We start from the raw sequence: 22,306 nt of genomic DNA on the forward strand, positions 1-22,306 counted from the left end.
TGATGAAGATGTATGGAAGCATGTGACTAGATATGATGGAGATCTTAAGGGTGGTGGAAATGTTAGGTGGCAATGCAATTATTGTCACAAGACTATTAGTAGCTCATACACAAGGGTTAGGGCTCACTTGTTAAAGATACATGTACAAGGAATCGAAGCTTGTCCTAAAGTCAAAATGAGTGAGTTCGTTGCAATGCAAAAGTTGGAGGAAGAAGCCGAGGAGATTATGAAGCAAAATGCTCCGAAGAAAGTGCCATTGTTGTAATCATCTAGTAGTTGCTCATTGGGTTGTACAAGTTTGTCCCTCCAAGTTATGATTTGAAGAAGCGAAAGATAAATGCAAGTGGAAGTTTGAGTGCAATTGTAAAGACATTCAACATTGTGGCCCGTGCTTAATTACATGTGGAGATTGCTAGGATGTTTTATTCCCGTGGGTGCCATTTCACCTAGCAAGGAACCCATACTATGTAAGTTCATACACTTTTGCCGCCAATAATGCAATTTCGGGTTTTTTGCCTCCGGGATACAATTTGTTAAGGACAACTCTACAAAGACAGGGCTAATATTGATAGGTTGTTGCAACCTATTAGAGATACATGGAAGGAGAAATGTGTGAGCATTGTTAGTGATGGATAGAGCGATTCACAAATGAGGCCTCTCATTAATTTCCTGGCTGTAACGGAAGGTGGGCCCATGTTTCTTAAGGCGATAAATTGTTGGGGGGAAACAAAAGACAAATATTTCATTTCTAATTTGTTGGAGGTAATTAATGAGGTTGTGCATGATAATGTTGTCCAAGTAATTACCGATAATGCCCAAATTGCAAAGCGGCCGGACACCTTGTTGAAACTCAATTTCCTTCCAATTTTTGGACAGAGCGTGTGGTGCACACACTCAACCTTGCTTTGAAGAATATTTGTGCGGCAAAGAATATGGAAAATAATCAACATGTTTATGAAGCATGTGGTTGGATTTCGGATATTGCGGGAGATGTATTGGTAATCAAGAATTTCATCATGAATTATTCAATGAGATTGGCCATATACAATGAATTTAATAGTTTGAAGTTGCTTTCCGTTGCGGAGATACGCTTTGCGAGTGTGATTGTGATGCTTAAGCGATTTAAATTCTTGAAACAAGATCTTCAATCCATGGTTATTAGTGACAAAGGTCTTGCTATCGGGAGGATGATGTGGGAAAAGCAAGGTTTGTGAAGAAGGTGTTAGATGACATTTGGTGGGATTCTATCGAGTCCATACTTTTCTTTACATCTCCTATGTATGACATGCTTAGAGAGTTTGACACAGATAAGCCTTGTCTTTGCTTGATTTATGATATGTTGGACACAATGATTGAGAAAGTGAAAACGGCAATATATAGGCAGAAAGGAAATAGGAAAGAAGAGTCATCTAGCTTTTATGAAGTGGTGCATCAAATTTTTGTTAATCATTGGAACAAGAGCAACACTCTACTTCATTGCTTGGCACATTCATTGAATCCAAAGTGACTTTAGTATTTTTTTGGATTAGTATCCTAACATATTATGAACCTTATTTCTAACTTCAAACTAAGTTATTTTTTTCTATTATTAAAGGTATTATAGCGAAGAATGGCTTAATGTGGGTTCAAATGGAGTTCCTTTACACAGGATGCTGAGATATATACAGAAAAGGTAAAGTGCCTCAAAAAGTATTTTCCCAATTCAGCGGATCGCATGAAGGCTAATGTGGAGTTTGCCCACTTATCTATGAAGACTGAATTATTTAATGACGTTGATTCTATTAATGATCGGGCTACTTTAGAACCTCATGATTGGTGAGCTGTCCATGGTACATATGCTTCTATACTTCAAACCTTAGCTTTGAAGCTTCAGCCTTTTTCTTCTTGTGTTGAGAGGAATTGGAGCACTTCCTCCTTTGTGCATTCGCTGAAAAGGAACAAGATAACTTCACAACGAGCGCATGACTTAGTTTTTGTTCGTAGCAATCTTCGTCTTTTATCAAGAAGATCTCCACAGTATCAACAAGGAGAGACAAAGATTTGGGATATAGGTGGAGATTCATTTGATTCGTTTGGGGATGTTGGGATACTTGAAGTTGCTAGTCTTTCACTGGATGATCGAGTTGGAGGTCGTAGTTTTTACAGATGATGCTGAGGATGATGGAGATGCTGAGGCGACGGAAGTTGTATTTAATGATTGATGCAATCATGTACTTGAGCTAGAACTTATGAAACATGAAGTAATATTGGATTTTGGTGATGTTATTGTTATTTGATTGTTCTCCAATTAAATTGTTTGAATTTTTTAACAAAATATTGAATTTTTTAATTTTTATAAATATATAATAAAATATAGAAATATATTATATTCAGCGTTTAATGGAGAGATTTAGAGAAAATAAAAAGGACCTTCATATGTTTTTATTGATTTGGAGAAAGCGTATGATAGGGTTCCAAGGAGTGTTGTGTGGTGAGTCCTTGAAAAGAAAAAAACGCGTACTAAATATGTTGATATGATTAAGGATATGTACGATGGAGTAGTAACTAGTGTCAGAACTACGGATGGCACGTCTAGTGAGTTTCCAATTACAATAGGACTGCACCAAGGATCAGCTCTAAGCCCTTATCTTTTTACTCTAGTTATGGATGAACTTACGGAGGGTATCCAGGACGAGGTGTTGTGGTGTATGTTATTTGCAGATGACATAGTATTAATTGATGAGACCAAAGCATAAGTTAATGCTGAGTTAGAGTAATGGAGAACTACTTTGGAATCCAAAGGTTTTAGACTGAGCAGGACTAAGACAGAGTATATGGAGTGCGACTTTAGTAATGTAAGGAGGCGGGGCGAGGATGTAGTAAACATGACTAGACAGGAGGTACCTAAGAGGGATATCTTTCATTATCTTGGTTCAATCCTACATAAGGAAGGAGAGATTGAAGAGGATGTTAACTACATAATAAGATCAGGTTAGTTGAAGTGGAAGCATGCTTCAAGAGTTTTGTGCGATCGTAAAATACCTACCAAGTTGAAGGGAAAATTTTATAAGACAGTTGTCAGCCAGCCATGCTGTACGGCTCAGAATGTTAAGCCACCAAGAAGCAGCATGTGCATAAGATGAGTGTAGGGGAGATGCAAATGCTTAGATAGATGTGCGGCCACACAACATTAGATCAAATTAAAAATAAAGACATCCGGAAAAAGGTGGGGGTGGCACCAATTTTGAAGAAGATGAGAGAGTACCGCTTAAGATGGTTTGGGCATATCCAACGTAGGCCTTTGGATGCTCTAGTGTGGAGAAGTGACTTGTGCCAAGTTGATGGAGTAAAAAGAGGTAGGGGCAGACCGAAAACAACTTGGGTAGAAACAGTGAGGAAAGACTTGAGGGCTAGGAACATAACAGAGAACATGACCCTGGATAGGATAGAATGGAAGAAAATGATCCATATAGACGAACCCGACCTCGACTAGTTTGGGACAAAGGCTTAGTCAATTTGAGCCGGGTAGATCCTTTCACCTTCTTAATGAAAATTTTCTAAAGTAAAGGATTCATTAGCCAACCCCGACTAGTTTGGGACAAAGGCTTAGTTGAGTTGTATATTATATTCAGCGTACCCCCATTGAACTAGAACTTATGAAATATGAAGTAATATTGGATTTTGGTGATGTTATTGTCTTTTTTATTTTTCTCCAATTAAATTGTTTGAATTTTTTAATTTTTATAAATATATAATAAAATATAAAAGTATATTATATTCAGCATACCCTTCTAGCCGTATCCTTTAAAAAAATAAAAAAATAAAAAAATAACGTATCCTCGTACCCGTATCGTGTCGTACCTGCACCCCGCACCCGCACCCGTATTCGTGCTTCATAGTATGGTGTAGTTGTTATATTTGTTTGAGCATATGTATAAAGAAGCCTTATGGGAGTCATGGGTTTAGACTTCATGTCCCATGAATCCCCTACTTTCCTTTATTCATATTATCTTATTTCCATCTTCCCTCTTTCTCTTCCTCAATGTCGATGAATTGGGTAGTCTTCTCCAAGTAGTTTCTTCTTTTCTTTTACTTCAATGAAACTAATAATTTTTTACCACTTCAGTTCATCATCTTGAAGATTCTCTTTCACAATTTTTAGAGGCTGCATTCTGATAGGCCGATTTTCATATTTGTGGCTTGCAGTTGTCTTCTTTGTGGACACTTATATGGTAAGTCTTGCATACAGAGATGGATTCGGCAATGCAGAAGAAATATTGCAAAGGTATTTGTTTTGTCTTACCATTGTCACTTTGTTGATTACTTCTTTTTCTCGGGAAAGATATATAGTGCCATCTCTTCCTTATTTGCTTATCTATTTGTCTTTTGTAGTGTCCTCAATGCAATGAGAAGTGTAAGTTGAAGGATATTATAGATATTTATGCACCAAAAGTAGTTGTGGTTAACGAAGATCTGCAGAAGGTTTCTTTCTGCTCCACTCAATGATTTTTCAAATGTTACCATTTACATTTCGATTAAATGTGCTTGGTTTGTCTGCAGGAAGTGTTTTCTCTTCGGGGTGGAAATGAATTTCTTAAGATGCAGGTATGGCTATTTAGTAGTAAGGAATATTGTTTTCTTTTTCATTTTTGAATTGGTTGGTTGCTAAGTGTGGGTTTCTTAGTAAAATGCTTTCCATCTGTCGTTGGAATTTTTAGTGATTTTTATATGATAAATGATTAACGTGCATGTCAATTTTGTTGATCAAACTTCAGAACATGCCACCCAAAGATTTAATTCTTTCTTTTTTGTTTCTATTAGAGACATGAATTAAATATATTAGTAATAAAGAACGTATTCCATAGAATGAAAAAAGAATGTAGAGAGATGAGTATAATTGAATTGATGAAGCATTATTTCTTCAAGAGAAGAGCCTTTTGATAATTAGATTATGATGACTCTAATGCTTATGGGTGTGAAAATTCAAACTCTGATATCCACCTTGTTGTGTTAAACTTGGCCTTGGTCTTGGATTGGCCCGTGGACACACCACTGTTTCCATAAATAATTTCTCATTCGAGGACTTGATTAGTTGCTAACCTTACTGTTAAGTGGGTTCTGCTATGCTGATGGTTATCTCCACGAGCTTTTAATGACAATCTTGCCAATCATACTTGTGACGCAGATGCTCACTGATTAGTTCATCTTGTTGGCCAACCCATTGATGTAGTGGGTTTAAGTTTTGTCACACCAAGACCCTATCTGCGAGATCAATGCTTATTGATAATCAACATTAAACTTTTACTGGGAAGAGGTTAAAAGATGCCTTCTTGAAAAGAAGATAATAAAGTGTCCTTTTTTATTGAGTCGATCGTCACGTCCTAAAAACTTCACTGCTAGCATGCAGCTAGATGCAAAGAGAAAGGCCAGGAAGAGAACGAGAAATTTCGAGGAAAAATGATGGAATGATTGAAGGGATATAAGAAGCTAAGTAGGGATTATACATTATTATACTTCTGTAGAATCTGATTTGAATGTCACACTAGCTTTTTTTGACTTGTTGTGACAGTAGCCTAGTAGATCTTGTTGGAAAATGAGCGAAAGGAAGCAAATAAAGATTGATTGGTTGATAGGTGAACTTAACTAAGATTTCTAGCGGAAACTTTCGCTTCTCGTTGCATAACATTACCAAAATTCTAGGTTTTCTAATAGACTCAGCCCTAATGAACATGACAGCTTGAAAACTTTCACCTTGGTTCTGTAGTTTCTTTTTTCTTTAGCTTGGGCTTCTATAGAGTCAGCATTGGCACAGCTTTAGACAGGTGTCACATGGATGGAGACACATCTAGTTCCAGTCTTGCAGTGAGTCAGTAAAAAAAAGGTAAGGAGAGGGTGTATCGAAAGAAGAAAAGACTAAGGAGATTGCGAGCGAGGGTTCGTGGGATCTATCGGATGGAGGGTCGAGACGAAGTTGTTGCTGTTGACACCAGAGATGAGATAGGATGTCAGATCGTTGTTATAGGTTATTATGTCTCTTGGAGAGAAATCGAGGACAAGGTTTGAGGTAGAGGCCAAGGAGCTCGACGCAGTTGAAGCGGGATAGCAGGAGAACCCTTGCAGAGGCTTTCCATGGATGGAGAAAGTTCTGCGGCTGCTATAGCTTTCTCTATCTTCTTTTTTCTTCTTATTCTCTAATCGTCTACTATAGTTTTCTCATTTCTTATCATTTTCTATATTTTTTCCTTTCTCTCTCTTTTCTGTCTTCCTCTTCTTTCTAGATTTTTCTTCAACTTCCTCCTCTAATGGGCTGCTCTACGCTCCTCCCTCTCTGTTTTTTTTTATATTTCCATTTCGGTGAAGTTATCACTTCAACAACATTGATCTTAGCTGTTCATCTGTATGGGGCATATATCAAAAAAATATAGCTGCTAGACATTCCTATTCATCTCATCTAATTGGAGAACTTTGAAAAGTACAAATGATGTCAAAAAAGTTAGGCTGATAATATGGATTCAGCCGTCGGGTGGCTAGCATTGCTCAAACAAAGTGATCTTACTATTAATAGTCCAAATTATGTAAGTGCCATTGGAGAACTTTGAGAACAACAAAGGATGCCAAACAAGTTAGGCTGGTGATATGGATATTCAGCTGTCGAGTGGCTAGTATTGCTCAAACAAAATGATCTTTTTTATTAATGGTCAGCATATTTTAATATTAATCTGTGTATATTTTAATATTAATTACAGAATGGAAGTATCATGATCAGTCGTGTCCTCGTTTTTGGATTTTAGGGCTCGGACACTTGATGTCCGTGTCCACAAATCATAGCTTGAGCCATTCTTGTATTTTGTTCTCCCCCCTCTACATCTCTTTTTCTTTTTTTGAATAATGAATCCGCATTTAAAAAAATATTCCAAGGACCCAAAGTAAAATCCTATGTCAAGTAGATGATCAATTTTTTAGTTTTGATTAGTCCCAAACTTTTATTTTACGATATGATTCTATATGCTTGTTAATTTTGTTAAATAGATTTGGAAATCTACGGAGAAAATATATATATATATATATATATATATATATATATATATATATATATATATATATATATATATATATATATATATATATACCCGTGCGATGCACGGGCCGGCAAAGAACTGTACGAACCACGTCATAGGTTGATCCAAACCGTCCATGTGATGGAACACAACATAAATAGGTTGTGCCCCAAAAATCATTTCCATAGGCTGATCCTAGCCGTCCAATCTATAGAGGTTTCCATAATTCCCCTTAAATCGGATGGTTAAGATCACCCTATAGATTTTTTATTAAAAAACCATAAAGGAGGGAGGTAAGATTGAAACTATGTGGCTTTAATGGGTGCGTACGATGCACGGCCGACAAAAAACTGTATGGACCACGTCATAAGTTGATCCAAACTGTCCATGTGATGGAGCACAACATAAATAGGTTGTGCCCCAAAAATCATTTCCGTAAGCTGATCCTAGCCCTCCAATCTATAGATGTTTCCATAATTCCTCTTAAATCGGATGGTTAAGATCACCCTATAGATTTTTTATTAAAAAATCATAAAGGAGGGGGGTAAGATTCCTCTTAAATCGGATGGTTAAGATCACCCTATAGATTTTTTATTAAAAAACCATAAAGGAGGGGGGTAAGATTGAAATTATATGGCTTTAATGGGTGCCTTTGTTAAAAGCATAAAGGAGGGGGTAGGATTGAAAATATGTGAGTTGAATGGGTGCATTTGTTAAAAAAAGTCAAAAAAAGTGATGTGTAATTGTCATAGAATTTTCAAAAAAATCAAAAAATTCTCTTCTTTTCCATCCAGCTTATATATATATATATATATGAGGAAAGTGAAGCTACACCGCCGGCTTAAAATACAATGGGCCCACATTGTTTTGGTGATCCAAAGAATTCATTTGATTGGCCCTCACATAGATAGGGTGTCCACCAAAAATCAGCTCCATAGGATCATCCCAACCCTACGATTTGTGGAGGCAAAAATGAACGTGTAAAAACCTTCACAAATTTGTCCATTTTTGCCTCCACAGTTTGAAGGGTTGGGATGATCCTATGGAGCTGATTTTTGGTGGACACCCTATCTATGTGAGGGCCAATCAAATGAATGGTTTGGATCACCAAAACAATGTGGGCCCACTGTATTTTAAGCCGGCGGTGTAGCTTCACTTTCCTCTCTCTCTCTCTCTCTATATATATATATATATAAGAAAAATACGCATTAATATAACCAGAAAGGGCAAAAGCTTGTACAAAAAAAGGGGTTCAGCTGAGCAAAGTCGCAACCCCATCAATTATATCAGAGGCATATCATTTCACACCATGAATTGCTAACCTTTCAGCTAGACTATTCTCTTCCATGTGAATATGTGATCATGAATCGCGATAGAGAGTTCGGAATTTCCAAGGTGCACAAGATTACTTGTTAAGCTATCAGATCATGTTGAGGGCATCACCTCCAATCCATAGGTTCTGAATGATTCTTTCCTGATAGAGAGAGAGATATGCCGAGAGAGAGAGAGAGAGAGAGAGAGAGAGAGAGAGAGAGAGAGAGAGATGCCTGACCAATGTGCCTTTACTTTGCGTCAATAACATGAGATTCACTATAAGGACTTGCAAAAGCTAGGATAGTATTACCGTTAGAGTCCGGGAGCACTCCTTTGCACCCAACCTCCCCTACTCCAACTCTCTTCGCCACTTTACTACTACCATAGAAGTTGAGCTTGAGCTACCCAAAAAAGGGGAGAGGCATGGGGGTGTGTGTGGAGGGGGGGGGGGGGGGTAGTGCAGACCAAATATCAGGAAGCTTGAGCGAGGAGTAGTTGTTAATAACTGTGGTCCAAAAAGATATGATATCATGAAAATTGACAATCAAGTACAATTTGTCGTAGAAGCCCATTTTGAAGCTTTCACAATTATTGCATTACTTAATTGGCCAATAAATTTAGCGTTATGATTGAATTTGCGATCGTTTTTTTCTTTCTAGATTGGCCAGCCAAATACAAGAAGGACAAAGGATTTTTCAAAGACATTGAAGTTTATTATTCCTAAGATGGTGGCAACACCAATGCCAATAACCCAAGACAGATTCAAAGCATTCATGAATAGTGTTGATCTGAAATATGCCGAAGAAAAAGCTCCATTGATGGAGGGACCAAGGGCATCAGACAAAGATATGTGATAAAGATTTGTTTGGGGACCCACATAATGCACAATCCCTGTTTAGACACATATGTGATGAGGATTGTAGATGCTACTTTAGGCGGGGTTGCACCCGTGGGGGCCCAATGAGTGGCATAGTTGCCCTTTAGATTTATTTTAGTTGCCACTTTAGATTTTATTTTATTTTTAGTTTTTTTTTTAGGAAGTTTACTTTTATTTGTCTTCTTTTATTTTATTTGTTGCTTTTATAAGCTTGGTGTATGGGATTTTAGTAGTTTTGGAATAATATTGATTACAGATTCTCCCTTAATATTTTTTTCCTTGTTAGAAATGAGATTAGGGTTAGAAGAGAGGAAGAAGAAGAGTGAATATGATGGAGAGTCTCCACTAGGGATCTCCTCATGAATATGATGTATATATAAGCCCAAATAGGGCAAGTGATGTACAATGACTACAATACCCTCTATCCTAAGACTGATGACTAAACTACCCTTGTACATTATTCAACACTCCCCCTCAAGCTGGAGTGTATACATTATGAAACTCCAGCTTGCCACAAAGAACTACAACAAACAACTAGAAAACACAACAAAAAGTATAAAAAGCTCATACACACATCCAGCTTGGTATAACACTCACGCTCAAGCTGGTGTGGTGCATACATAAGGAAAGCATAGCAACAGATAACAGCCACCATGAGAGTACGTTCGTCGAGATTAGCGGCCACTAAAAAAAGGAACAGCTACCCCTGAAGCAGCACTACGGCGAGAGCAGTCACAACCAGGTCTCCATTTAGTCTCCCTCTGAATGAGAACCTGACAAATAAGTCAAGAACTACGAAGGATCGAACCGTGCACCTCGGCAGGGAAATAACAACGATCCACCGAGCAAAAAACAGAACACCAAAGGTGCGCACATGAGCAACGGCGAAGCACCACGAGTAGGAACATCGGCTAAGCAGCACTACACCAATAGAAGAGAACCACCAACGGGGAAACCATCGGAGACAAGGTCAATCGTCGCCTGATGATAAGAAGAGAAGAAGAGGATAACCAACCAATGATGGGGAAACCATCGTCTGGTGACAAGGTCGACGGCATGAACATCGTCGCCTAAAGATAGGGAGAAAAGGAAAGAGAGGATAACCAACCAACGTTGGGACACCATCGTTTAGAGACAAGGTCGACGGCATGAACATCGTTGCCTGAAAAGGAGCCAACCAACGATGGGGACACCATCGCTCAAAAAAAGAGAGGTCGACAGGAAAAGACCGTCGCCTGTAAGAGAGTCGACCGACGATGGATATGGAAGCCATCGCCTGGAAAAGGAGGGAGAAGATAACCAACCAACGACAAGGAAACCATCGTTTGGATACAAGGTCGACGGCATGAACATCGTCGCCTGAAAAGGAGGCGACCAACGATGAGGACACTGTTGAATAATGTATTAGGTTAGTTTAGACATTACTTGTATTAGTTAGGGGTATTGTAGTCATTGTATGTTGCTGCCCTAGTTTGGGCCTATATATACATCATATTCATGAGGAGCTCCCTAGTGGAGTCTTTCCAACCTTCACTCCTCTTCTTCTTCCTCTCTTCTCTAACCCTAGATTACTTCTAACATAGTATCAGAGCCAATGGGCTGATCCTTCAAGAAGGAAAGAAGAAGAGTATCTCCCTCCATGCCATCATCCCTTTCTCTCGTATCTCTCTCGTATCTCGTTTTTCTCTCTTTATCTCTCTATAGTTTCTCCCTCAATTCTTCTCCTCCTCCTCCTCCTCCCGCTACAGTACCGCTACAGTAAACCGCTACAGTACCCGCTACAGTAAATCGCCACAGTAACCTGCTACAATACCCAAATAAAAAAAAAAAAAAAACCATTTCTATACCATAGAAATCTCACTCTCTCTTTCATTTCGTCAAACCCATTTCGTTTTTAACCCATTCCCTCTATCGTATATCTCAAAACAAAACAAAAATCATGTTTGTATTACTTGTGTAAACCCATTTTGGGTTCTCCTCCACTCCAAAGCTCTCTTTATTTTCTCTTCTCTATAGCTTTTTTGGCCTATGGCCTTTGTCTTTCTCATCTCATCTTCAAGGTGCACCCCAAGTGTTTGATGAAATGTCTTAAAGGGATTTTGTGCCTCGAAAGTGTTCTTTTTGTTTCAAGTTGAAGGCCTTTGGCCTCAACTTGAGGGGGAGTGTTGTCTTGTATTGTTTCTTGTTGTTCTCTTGTGCTTGTCTTGTTGTCGTCTTCCTATCATCTCTTTCTTTCTATTACCTTCTATGTCTTTTATGTAGTTCTTCAAGGCGCGCACCAAGTATTTGATAAAATGTCTAAGAGAGGTGTGGTGCCTTGTTTGTCATCTTTCCTTTGTCTTCTTCTCTACGGCGCACACCAAGTGTTTGATCAAATGTCCGAAAGCGGTGTTGTGCCTTGTTTGTATTCTTTTCATTGCAAGTTGAAGGTATTTGACCTTCAACTTGAGGGGGAGTGTTTTCATGTAGTTCTTTGTGTCTTTTCTTAGGAGTGTTGTCCACTTTGTTGTCTTTTCTTGAGGGGGAGTGTTGTTAGTGTTGTCTTTGTCTTCTTGAGGGATGTTGTCTTGTTTTCATGTCTTGTTTTTCATGTCTCTTCGTGTTGTTCGGCCTTTTGCCTTATCCCTTCATGTTATCTTCTTCCTCCTTTTCCGGGCAATGGCTTCCATATCCATCGTTGGTCGGCTCTCTTACAAGCGACTGTCTTTTCCCGTTGACCTCTCCTTTCCGGGCGATGGTTTCCCCATCGTTGGTATGCTCTTTTCAGGCGACGATGTTCATGCCGTCAACCTTGTCTCCAGGCGATGATGTCCCCATCCTTGGTTGGTTATCTTCCTCTTCTTATCTTCAGGCGACGATGTTCATGCCGTCGACGTTGTCACCAGACGATGGTTTCCCCATCGCTGGTTGGTTATCCTCTTCCTATCTTCTTATCATTTCAGGTGACGATGTTCATGCCGTCAACCTAGTCTCCAGATGATGGTTTCCCCATCGTTGGTTGGTTATCCTCTTTCTCTCTATCCCTTCTCTCCAGGCAACAGTTTCTCCGTCGACCCTGTCTTCGATGGTTTCCCCATCAGTTGCTATCCTCTTCACTTGGCGTTGTGCTGCTTCGCCAATGTTCGTTGTGCGCACCTTTGGTGTGCCTCTTTTGCTTGCTGAATTGTAGCTGTTCTTGCCGTGGCGCCTCCATTGCCCTCGATATGCGGATATGTTCGTCGTGCTCTCATTCAGGGAGAGGCCCTATTTGATCGCTCTTGTTGTTGTGCTACTTCAGGGGAGCTACTCTTTTGATGGACATTGATCTCGATGCTGCTCATGGTGGCCTTTGTTTTTTTGTTTATGTTTTTCATTATGTATGTACCACACCAGCTTGAGGATGAGTGTTATACCAAGCTGGATGTGCATGAGCTTCTTGTACTTTTTTAGTTGTTGTAGTTCTTTGTAGCAAGCTGGAGCTTCATAGTATATACACTCCAGCTTGAGGGGGAGTGTTGAATAATGTATTAGGTTAGTTTAGACATTACTTGTATTAGTTAGGGGTATTGTAGTCATTGTATGTTGTTGCCCTAGTTTGGGCCTATATATACATCATATTCATGAGGAGCTCCCTAGTGGAGTCTTTCCAACCTTCACTCCTCTTCTTCTTCCTCTCTTCTCTAACCCTAGATTACTTCTAACAGACACCATCGCCCGGAAAAAGAGAGGTCGACAGGAAATGACTGTCGCCTGTAAGAGGGCCGACCAACGATGGATATGGAAGCCATTGCCCGGAAAAGAGAGATAAGGCATAAAGCAGGAGACTAATGCATAAAACTACGCCAATATAAGACAACAAGACTGAATGGGGAGAACACCCAACAAGAACATAAAGGAATCACTACAATACTCCCCCTCGGGCGAGACTACATGAGCCCGCTCCCCCTCACCTTCAACTTGCAACGAAAACGAAGACAAATAAGGCACAATAATACCTCTCTAGAACATTGCATCGAACACTTGGTGTGCACCTTGAAGAACAACACAAAGGCCTTGAAAGCCAAGAAAAAGAAAGAGAAAAAGAAAGAGATTACAACAAGACAAGAACAAGAGAACCTTAAGAAAACAATACAAGACAACACTTTTTTTAGGGGAAGTAGATCCACAAATACAAAGGCATAGAAGCCAAACAATATAGAAAAGAGGAAAAAAAGAGATTTGGAGGTGAGATTGGGTGTATTGGGAGCTATTTGGCTTCCCCGAATGGGATGGTGGTGAGAAAGTATGGTCTAGAAGGGGATTTGGGATTGTGAGTTCAGATTTGGGGTTTTGAGTTGAGGGCCAAAGAGGCCAAAAAAATATAGAAGAGAGAAAATAAAGAGATTTTAGGTTGAGATTTGAATTCAAAAGAGAAAGAAAGGAAAGATTTGGGGTTGGAATGGAGATTTTTGAGTGGAGAACCCAAAAATGGGTTCGAGGAGGGAGATTTTGTTATTTTTTTTCTTGTGGGAGTAGATTTACGGCAAACCAACATGTGCGAGAGAGAGAGAGGGAGAGAGATTGTATATATATATATATATTGTGTTTTGTGATTTACGGCAAACATGGTCTACGGCGACCCGTTGTGCGCAAATACGCATATGCAGAGAATGAGGGGAGGATGGGTGTTGCAGTTTAAAAAAGAGAAGTGTTACGATCACATTTGGGAGGCTACACGCAAAGGAGACAGATAAAAACGAGGGGGGTCTGCGCAAAACGGAAAGAAAAGACGGAGAAAATATCGGGAGAGAGAGATATGGAGATATTTTAGGGATTTGGGAGTGGAAGGAGGAAAAGAGGGGAGGATCTTTAGCGCAAAACCCATATTCAAGGTGAGGAAAAAGGGGTTTGTAGATCTGTTTTGTGCAAAACCCATATTGGGTTTGCCGTAAAACAGAAATTGCAAGCGAGGTTTTCTGAAAAAACGGAAACAACACAGAGATGAGATACGAGAGAGAGACATACGAGAGATGAGAGATTGCGAGAAAGAGAGATGGGAAACGTGGATGGACTCTTCTTTCTCCTTCTTTCCTTCCCTAGGATGTTAGCTCTGATACCATGTTAGAAATGAGATTAGGGTTAGAAGAGAGGAAGAAGAAGAGGAGTGAAGATGATGGAGAGTCTCCACTTGGGAGCTCCTCATGAATATGATGCATATATAACCCAAATAGGGCAAGTGATGTACAATGACTACAATACCCTCTATCCTAAGATTGATGACTAAACTACCCTTGTACATTATTCAACATCCCTCTTTCTCTCCTTCCATTTCCCTTTCTTCTTCTTCTCTTCTTCTCTTTTGTCCCTCATTCTTCTCTCTCTTTTCCTGGCCTGCATCAAATGGTATTAGAGCGAAGGATCCAAGTCTCCTACCACAATCATGCCCTCCCAAAACCGTAAGAAAAAAACCAGCCTCCTCGCCGACCGAGCACAATGCCCAGCGGACAACCTAACCCACGCCCAAAGCTGAAGATCACTGCACACAATCAAGCCCGGATCATCTTCTCCAAAGCTTGCACACTAGAACATTCACATGTTTGTCATGAAACCTCTCCTCATCCCAACATTTGCTTTGCAACATCTAATCGCAGCCCTCTTTTCCCATGGCCCTGTTTGGTTGCTCGAAGGTGTCTTGGAGAGTTGTGGAATAAGTAGTCAAAAGGGAGTAGACAGGCTTGGAAGATGTCTAGAATTTCCACTCGAAGAATAGTGGAATAGTGGTAATTGGTAAGTAGTGTTTGGTTGTGCGGCAACCCTCTCGAAGAGTAGTAGAAAAGTACGGGTGTCATTACCAATATAGAGATTGGTAGAGAGAGACAGGGAAGAGACAGAAAGAGAGAAAAAGAAAAAAGACAAGACCTTTTCCACTCTTCTACCCAAATTTCTCCATTTTGGTAAAATTTGGTTTAAAGATGAGGGGAGGGAACATTAGCACCACATGGCTCCACGTAGGAAAAAAGGCAATGATGATGTCCCTAACATTTCTGGGAGTCAAATGGAGTTTCAATGCCAATTTGGCAACCAAACATGAATCGGCATTCACTGCAAGTTCATTGGCATTTGAAACTCCAATGAATGCCGATTATTTGAGCAACCAAATAGGGCTGTATAGCTTTATCTCAGCTGAGAGTTTGAGAAAACCACCAGGACACCTTATAAAATTGCCCATACCGCTCGTCCATGTTCCCCATCCTGCCCATATTTACCGTCAACACCCTTCATCAACCTCCGTAAATCCCACCGTATTCAATCTCCATCCATAGTTATTGAACTCGTACAAGTCGACTCGCGAGTCGTATCCAGTCATTAGTATTTCGAGTCAACTCTCCTGGGTGACTCGTAAGTGTTGAAGACTCATACGAGTCAGAGCGAGTTGACTCGAAATCTTAAGACTTGTACGAGTCACCGAGTTTACATCCTAGTTGTAAATTTCTTCTTGGATCTCCTCTTCTCCTTTCCTCTTCTTAGTCTTTACATTTAAAGTCATTTAAGTAAATGTCCATTTACTTACTATTTACATGTAAATAAAGGAATACCATGCATTTGAATTTATTAGAAATAGTTTCAAGACCAAATTCTAAAACGATAAAAAGTCCACTTTCCAGTTCTAGAATTCTCATTTTTGCTCACAATGCTTCCACCCATTTTCTATATTAGAATTCTCATTTTTTTCATGTTCTATTCATAGACGAAGGAATTCTGAGATTTAAAACTTAGGGGTTTTAAGAAATCATTCACCTGTCCCATTAACGGTTACGGAAATGTTGGTCCATTTTCAGATTGTACGAGGAAAAAAAAAAGATCCATTATCAGATTGCCTATACTATCAGTTAATGCAGTAGCTTAATAACATTTTTCTTTTACTGAACAAATAGAAAAGGTGATTTTCTTAGATGCAAACTGTTTGTAGTAGGACTGTGATATTTGGTTTTGGGTAAGAATTCTCGGTTTCCATAATTGCTTCTCAATTGTCCTTGTTTTTTTCAGAAAATTTTACGCATTTTCATCTTATGGTATTTATGTACACGAATCTTTCTATGCCCACAGTAGTATCTTGTCGGTTTGATTTCTGTAAGTATAGCATTTGGTCTCAAGGTAGTCTTTGATTGATTAATAATTGCTTCATGGTTCTCATTGAATTTCATTTTATGTAAATGATTTTTATAAATGATTGTTAATGTGTATTATCTAATTCCTTGTTGCATTAGGCCTAAATGAAATAAATCTACAGAAGTGAACCACATTAGGTAAAGCTACCTTGGTAGTCTCACGACCCTCACCTTTGTGTTGGATCTTGAGCTTTAACCATTTTTCTCGTTGGATTGCCATTTACCATTTCCTATCTTTTGAGGAAGCAAGCAAATAAACTTACTATTTGATTAGTACATGTCCAGTTTTCCTTACTGCTTTTCAGCAGCTAGACCAGTTTTTTAATTCCTTCCAAATTGAGTGTGCAGGAAGCTTCATTGCTCAAGGAAGTACGCCTGCTCAAGGTACAGAGAATTTGTCTTCTATGTTTCTAGATCAATTTCTTTTTCTTGCTAAGTTCTGTGGACATTTGCCTGTATTTTATGTGGAGGAATTACATAATGCTCGATCAGAGCACGACTGTGTTTTTTATTGTGTCAGCAACCACACAGGTGGGATGCATCATTCGGTTGTCTGAACCATTCATTTTGTGGGCCCCACCATGGATGGGCCTTGTGCCAGGAGTCTGTCCCATTAGATACTTGCCATGTGATCCATGGACTTATTCCCATTGAATGTGGATTAATGGCTATAAAGCTATATTTCTTAAGTTTCCATTTTCACGCCATTATCAAACAGTTAGGCATGTGATCCATTGACTTATTCCCGTTGAATGTGGACTAATGGCTATATTTCTTAAGTTTCCATTTTCATGCCATGATCAAACAATTAGCTTCTTTTGATGGGAGATTTTTTTACAGCATAGCCCATCCACAGTGGGTCCCACCAGATGTATACTTTGGATCATTGCACAGTGGGTCCACCTTATATGGTTGCTGACCTATCCAAAATGCCATTTTACACAAGCCATGATTTAATTCTTCCTATTTTATCTAGGTGCTACTCATAATATGTTTATGGTTCATAGTAATTGTGAACATGAATTTTTCGGGTCCTGGTAGGTGATACTGATAATGATGGTGAAGTCTAATTGATACATATTGTAGGCCCAATGAGAGGCATATTTGCCATTAGGCTTTATTTACATGTTATTTAGTTTCTAGGATTTTATTTTCATGTTTTTTTTAGTTTTTAGCGCTTTTATTTATTTCCATTGCCTATAAATAGGCCTTTTGTAGTAGTGATTTTCAGTTTTGATGAATAAAGATTGATCAAGATTCTCCTCTCTAATTTCCTCTCTTCTTCTCCCCCGGATTTCTTCTTCTTCCCCTTTCTTCCCCCTTCCTCTTTCTCCTCTATTCTTCTTCTTCTCTTCTTCTTCTCTTCCTCTTTCTCCTCTTTCTTCTATTTCTCTTCCCAGTCCTACATCACTAATTCTCTCTCAGACCATTCTGTTTTTTTCCTTTCAGAATTAATACTTTGTACTTGGGTGTGTGCCCCTTTTGGTGCCCCTATTTTCCATGTCTATGTCATTAACCACTTTTATCGTTTCTCTCTTTTTTATGCTAATGTACGATATATTGGCTACACATGGATTTCTATTCCTGCATCATGGATTCTAATGTTCATTTGTTGTTCTATTGTTTCAATTTTTAGGGATAAATCAAGATTTCTCTAGTTAAATGTTAGTCTTCAATATTTAAATCCTTCTTTTTAGGGATAAATTAAGAATTCTCTAGTTAAATGTTAGTCTTCAATATTTAAATTCTTCACTTCAGAATTTATTCTTTATGGGTTGCAGAAACGTTCAATGGATGGAGAACTATGTGCAAAACAGGTGGCAATTCATTTGTTCTCCTTTTATATTTTATTTTACATTTGTTCAATATTCATTTTTAGCTTTGGCTTCAACCTTGGGCTTTGTAGAAGGCAGCATGCTTAGAGGATGTGTCATTAGGAGAGAGAATTAGGATGCGATATGAATTTGATGGTGACATAAGAGGTTATGAAGAATCAATGTTCTTGGGTAATCTTTCTTTCTATAAAAAAAACCTGTCCTTCAGCACTCGTTTTATCTTATTCACTTGTTTTTGCTTTTTTCTTTGTGCATAGTTGAGGCATACCCTATCATCATATGGGTTTTTTTCATAGTTGAGCTAGTTTTCTCAAGTTTAGGTTATGCTTGATCGTGAGAAGTCATTGTAATAATGTAGCATGCATTTTCTATTCTTGGTCTTGGTTGTGGAGTTCTTGGAACTAGTGATTGGTCATGAACTTTTCCAGGAGATAGCTTTGGCTCACAGAATTCTGAAGGAAGAGGATCCTCACGTTGCAGCTTTGTCTTGAAGGTGTGGTTCTGATATATATATATATATATATATATATATATATATATTTTTTTTTTTTTTTTAAATTTTTTACAATACATACATTTTTCTTTGGGGGCCTGTTTGGTTGGCAGGAAAGCAAATGGAAGTGGTGGAATGGAAAAGTCTTTCCAAGTGTTCACCACTTTCCATTTCTTTGTTTTTTTATAATACTTTCCATTTCTTTGTTGCTCAAGGAAAGGGTTTCCAAGGTTGAAAGACCTTTCTCTGGAAAGGAAAACACCAATTTTTCATCTGTCTTCTTAAAAACTTGGATGCGACTTTCCTCTCTGTCTTGAAAGAAATGTTGGGTACATCTGGACCAGTGGGGTCCATTGGGTTTTGACAATTAGTGAAATTCGGTAAAATAATAATAAAATAATATTTTAATGAGATCGAAATTACGACTGAAAGTTGGTAAATTTCGGGAATTTCGGTTTCGGTCTTGACCAAGGTTTTAACTTCGACCGAAATCCGGAATTTCGGGTTTCGGTGGAGAACGAATTGAAATGTTACAAAATTTCGAAATTTCGATTGAAATTTCGTTTTTCAAATTTAAAGAAAATCCCAAAAAATCTGGAATTTTAACATTTTTTAATATTCCCGAAATTTTAGGACGAGATAAAATACTGATTTATTGGTTTCATCTGATTTCATCCTAAATTTCGAAATTTCGGTTTCGGTGAGGACCGAAACGCATTCCGAAACCGAAATTTAAAACCTTGGTCTTGACCCATCATGGTTTCGGTGCATTTCGGTTTCGGTCTTAAGATGTAGGGCCCCTCAATTTCTGTCGAAATTTAAAACCATGACGGGCCCTACATCTTAAGCCCCACCAGTAGGTCATTGATTGATGTTAAGTGTGGGGTCTATTATTTTTTGGCCGTTAGGCCCTTCATGTAGCAGTCTCTCGTGTATAATTCAATACTATATGTGAGCCCATTTATTTTTCTGTCGTTGGGCCCTACATACCCCATTCGATTATTGATTAGTATACAAGTGAGATCCATTAATTTTTTTGTCTTTATGCCACCTATGTGGGACTCCCTCGGACAATTTCAATAATTTCATTTTAAAGTGATCCTTTGGTTGATGTTCTTGTTCTATGCCAATTATTGTTTCTACCAAGGTTTTAAATTTCGACCGAAATCCAAAATTTTTTGTTTCGGTGGAGAACGAAACCGAAATCGTGTAAACTGGAAACGTTACAAAATTTCGACCTAAATTTCGATCGAAATTTCGTTTTTCCGAAATTTCGGTCCGAAATTTGAGGAAAGTCCCAAAAATCTGGAATTTTAACATTTTTTAATATTCTCCCGAAATTTCAGCTGAAATTACCGAAATTTTAGGACGAGATAAAATACTGATTTATTGGTTTCGTCTGATTTCGTCCTAAATATCGAAATTCCGGTTTCGGTGAGGACCGAAACGCATTCTGAAACCGAAATTTAAACCTTGGTTTCTACTATGTTCGCACTATGCTTTCTTATGTTCTGGTTTGTATTTTGAATTGTTTGCTTTTTTTCGCCATGAGTTTACTCATACTGGTTATTACTCATTGCCCTCACCCAATCGTTTTCTTGTTCACAGGAAGAGTTTGGGGTAGACGGTGCTCGGGTTTTTGATATGGATGCTTCCAATCAAATTATGATTGTGTCCCGGAGACCATCAGGAATGGATGGAGTACATGTGCTCACCAAAGTATAGTTATTTGGTCATACACGTCGATATAATTTCCTTGCATTGATTAGTTTAATTGAGATTAATTTCCCATTCTCTATTTTTTTAATGTTGAAATCTCCCACTCTCAAGTTTACTTATTGTTAACCGGTTCTTGCAGATTAGCTTGTTATTTCCATATGAAAGTGAGACTATATCCCTTCCATCTAGTTACAGGGCTGTTCGTGACCTATGCATTTCCCATAATCCTGGAAGACTTGCACTTCTTGCTTCGGTGGGGAAAAAATTGTCAATTTTAAGGTGTGCTACTCTTGTTATTGAAAGTAGTTCTTTCCCAATATGATTAGTATTATTGTTACTCTTTCTTACTGTATGTGTTTGATTGTGTCTGTTACATTGTTGTCAGCATGGAAAACAACAATATTGTCCTCACATATGACCTGCCGGTAAAAAAATTATTTTACATTTTCTATGGAATTCATATTTGCTGCTAAAGGAAGTTCAGATTTAGTCTTTTGCTTCACATGCCTTCTCATCGTACTTTATTTAAATAAACTTTCATTATGTTTCATGTGAAATGATGTCCTCATGAGGGTGCTAAACCTTCATAATCCATCATTTATGTTAATAATTATATTTTCTAGTTGGTTTTTGATGATCAATATGAAATGCTTTAGGTTAATGCTAAGATATACTTGAATTGACAGATTTCGTTCCTTTTTTTTTTTTTGTTTTGGAACAAATAATTCCTTAAATCAACAAACAAAGGCTAACAGAGCCGCACAGAGACCCAAAACCAAAACAATAAAGAGTGGAAAAAAGGGAAAAGAATTAATTACAACTCTAGTATCTCACCCCGTATAAGTTATAACTTCATTATTACAAGGACTAAACCCAAGCCAAGTTGCTTTCATTTCAGAATCAATTGCTTGATCTTCACAATAAGAACCTGCATTGGCAAAGATTACCCTTCCATTAAGGTTTGAGATGGCTCTCTTCTATCTGACGATTCTGACCACTCTGATGGTGGCAGAAGGATCACCCAATACTATACTCATACCATCGTAATTGAGGTTGAGTCAGCCATCTTGGGGCTCTTCCTAGACAACCTGAGTTCTGCAAGGTATTGAAATACATTATTTTATGCAGTGTTGTTTTGACCATATCCGTTTGTATTGTAAAGCGCGCACACATGGGCAGAAATTTTGACTTCACTTTTTTTATGATTCCCATCTCTCTCTCTCTCTCTCTCTCTCTCTCTCTCTCCATCTTTTCTTCTTTATTATTGAACCCTAGATCCTAACATGGCATCAGAGCATGCATCCAGGGTTCAATGTTCTACATTTTTCTTCTTTTCTCTATCCCCCGTTTCCTTTCATACTAACATGAAAACTAACAAAAAAAATGTCTCAGTGCTGCTCGCAACGTAGGATTTTCTGGTAATATTGTCTGTGGGGGTTCATACGAACACAAGGTATGCCTCGTATTCTTTCTAGCTATTTTAAGCCTTCTTTTATGTCAGAGAGATAGTGGGTAGGCATTAATTCTGTATCATGGGTAGAAGGCGACTCCATAAACACTATTGTTCGCCATATCCGAGGTTCCATTGGAGAGATGGAGAAGAGAAGGAGAAGAGAGGACGAAAAGAGGAGAGAAAAGAATAGCTCTCCCTCTCATATAGTATATTATATATGAGTGACTAGGGTTACATGTTAAAATATCAAAAATACCCCTAACCGGGTATGTAAATTACCACACCTTCTAACACCCCCCCTCAAGCTGGAGTGTATATATCATACAACCCAACTTGGGACACATATCATTCAACCTAGCTCCGCATAGTGGTTTGGTAAATACACCAGTCACTTGGACTCCTAATCTAGTGAACACAATATGTATTTTCCCTTTATGAATCTTTTGACAAA

General features: G+C 38.5%; 1 protein-coding gene across 2 annotated transcripts in view; it reads left to right on the top strand.

The window, feature by feature from the left end:
• LOC143854471 (uncharacterized) overlaps positions 1–22,306 on the top strand; it is a 63,495-nt gene that overhangs the window by 24,926 nt on the left and 16,263 nt on the right. Inside the window, exons 2-11 of one of the 2 annotated variants that reach the window (XM_077364465.1) lie at positions 4,186–4,264; positions 4,372–4,461; positions 4,540–4,584; positions 16,704–16,739; positions 18,137–18,172; positions 18,262–18,361; positions 18,619–18,683; positions 20,292–20,402; positions 20,542–20,681; positions 20,788–20,827. In XM_077364465.1, coding sequence (XP_077220580.1) covers positions 4,186–4,264; positions 4,372–4,461; positions 4,540–4,584; positions 16,704–16,739; positions 18,137–18,172; positions 18,262–18,361; positions 18,619–18,683; positions 20,292–20,402; positions 20,542–20,681; positions 20,788–20,827 — 742 coding nt within the window. The remainder of the gene's footprint in view (positions 1–4,185; positions 4,265–4,371; positions 4,462–4,539; positions 4,585–16,703; positions 16,740–18,136; positions 18,173–18,261; positions 18,362–18,618; positions 18,684–20,291; positions 20,403–20,541; positions 20,682–20,787; positions 20,828–22,306) is intronic. The other variant, XM_077364466.1, reaches the window with a different exon arrangement.

This window comes from Tasmannia lanceolata, unplaced genomic scaffold, assembly GCF_043159265.1.
Source record: "Tasmannia lanceolata isolate RefF3 unplaced genomic scaffold, GAP_Taslan_0.1 ptg000020l, whole genome shotgun sequence".
Classification (NCBI taxonomy): domain Eukaryota; kingdom Viridiplantae; phylum Streptophyta; class Magnoliopsida; order Canellales; family Winteraceae; genus Tasmannia; species Tasmannia lanceolata.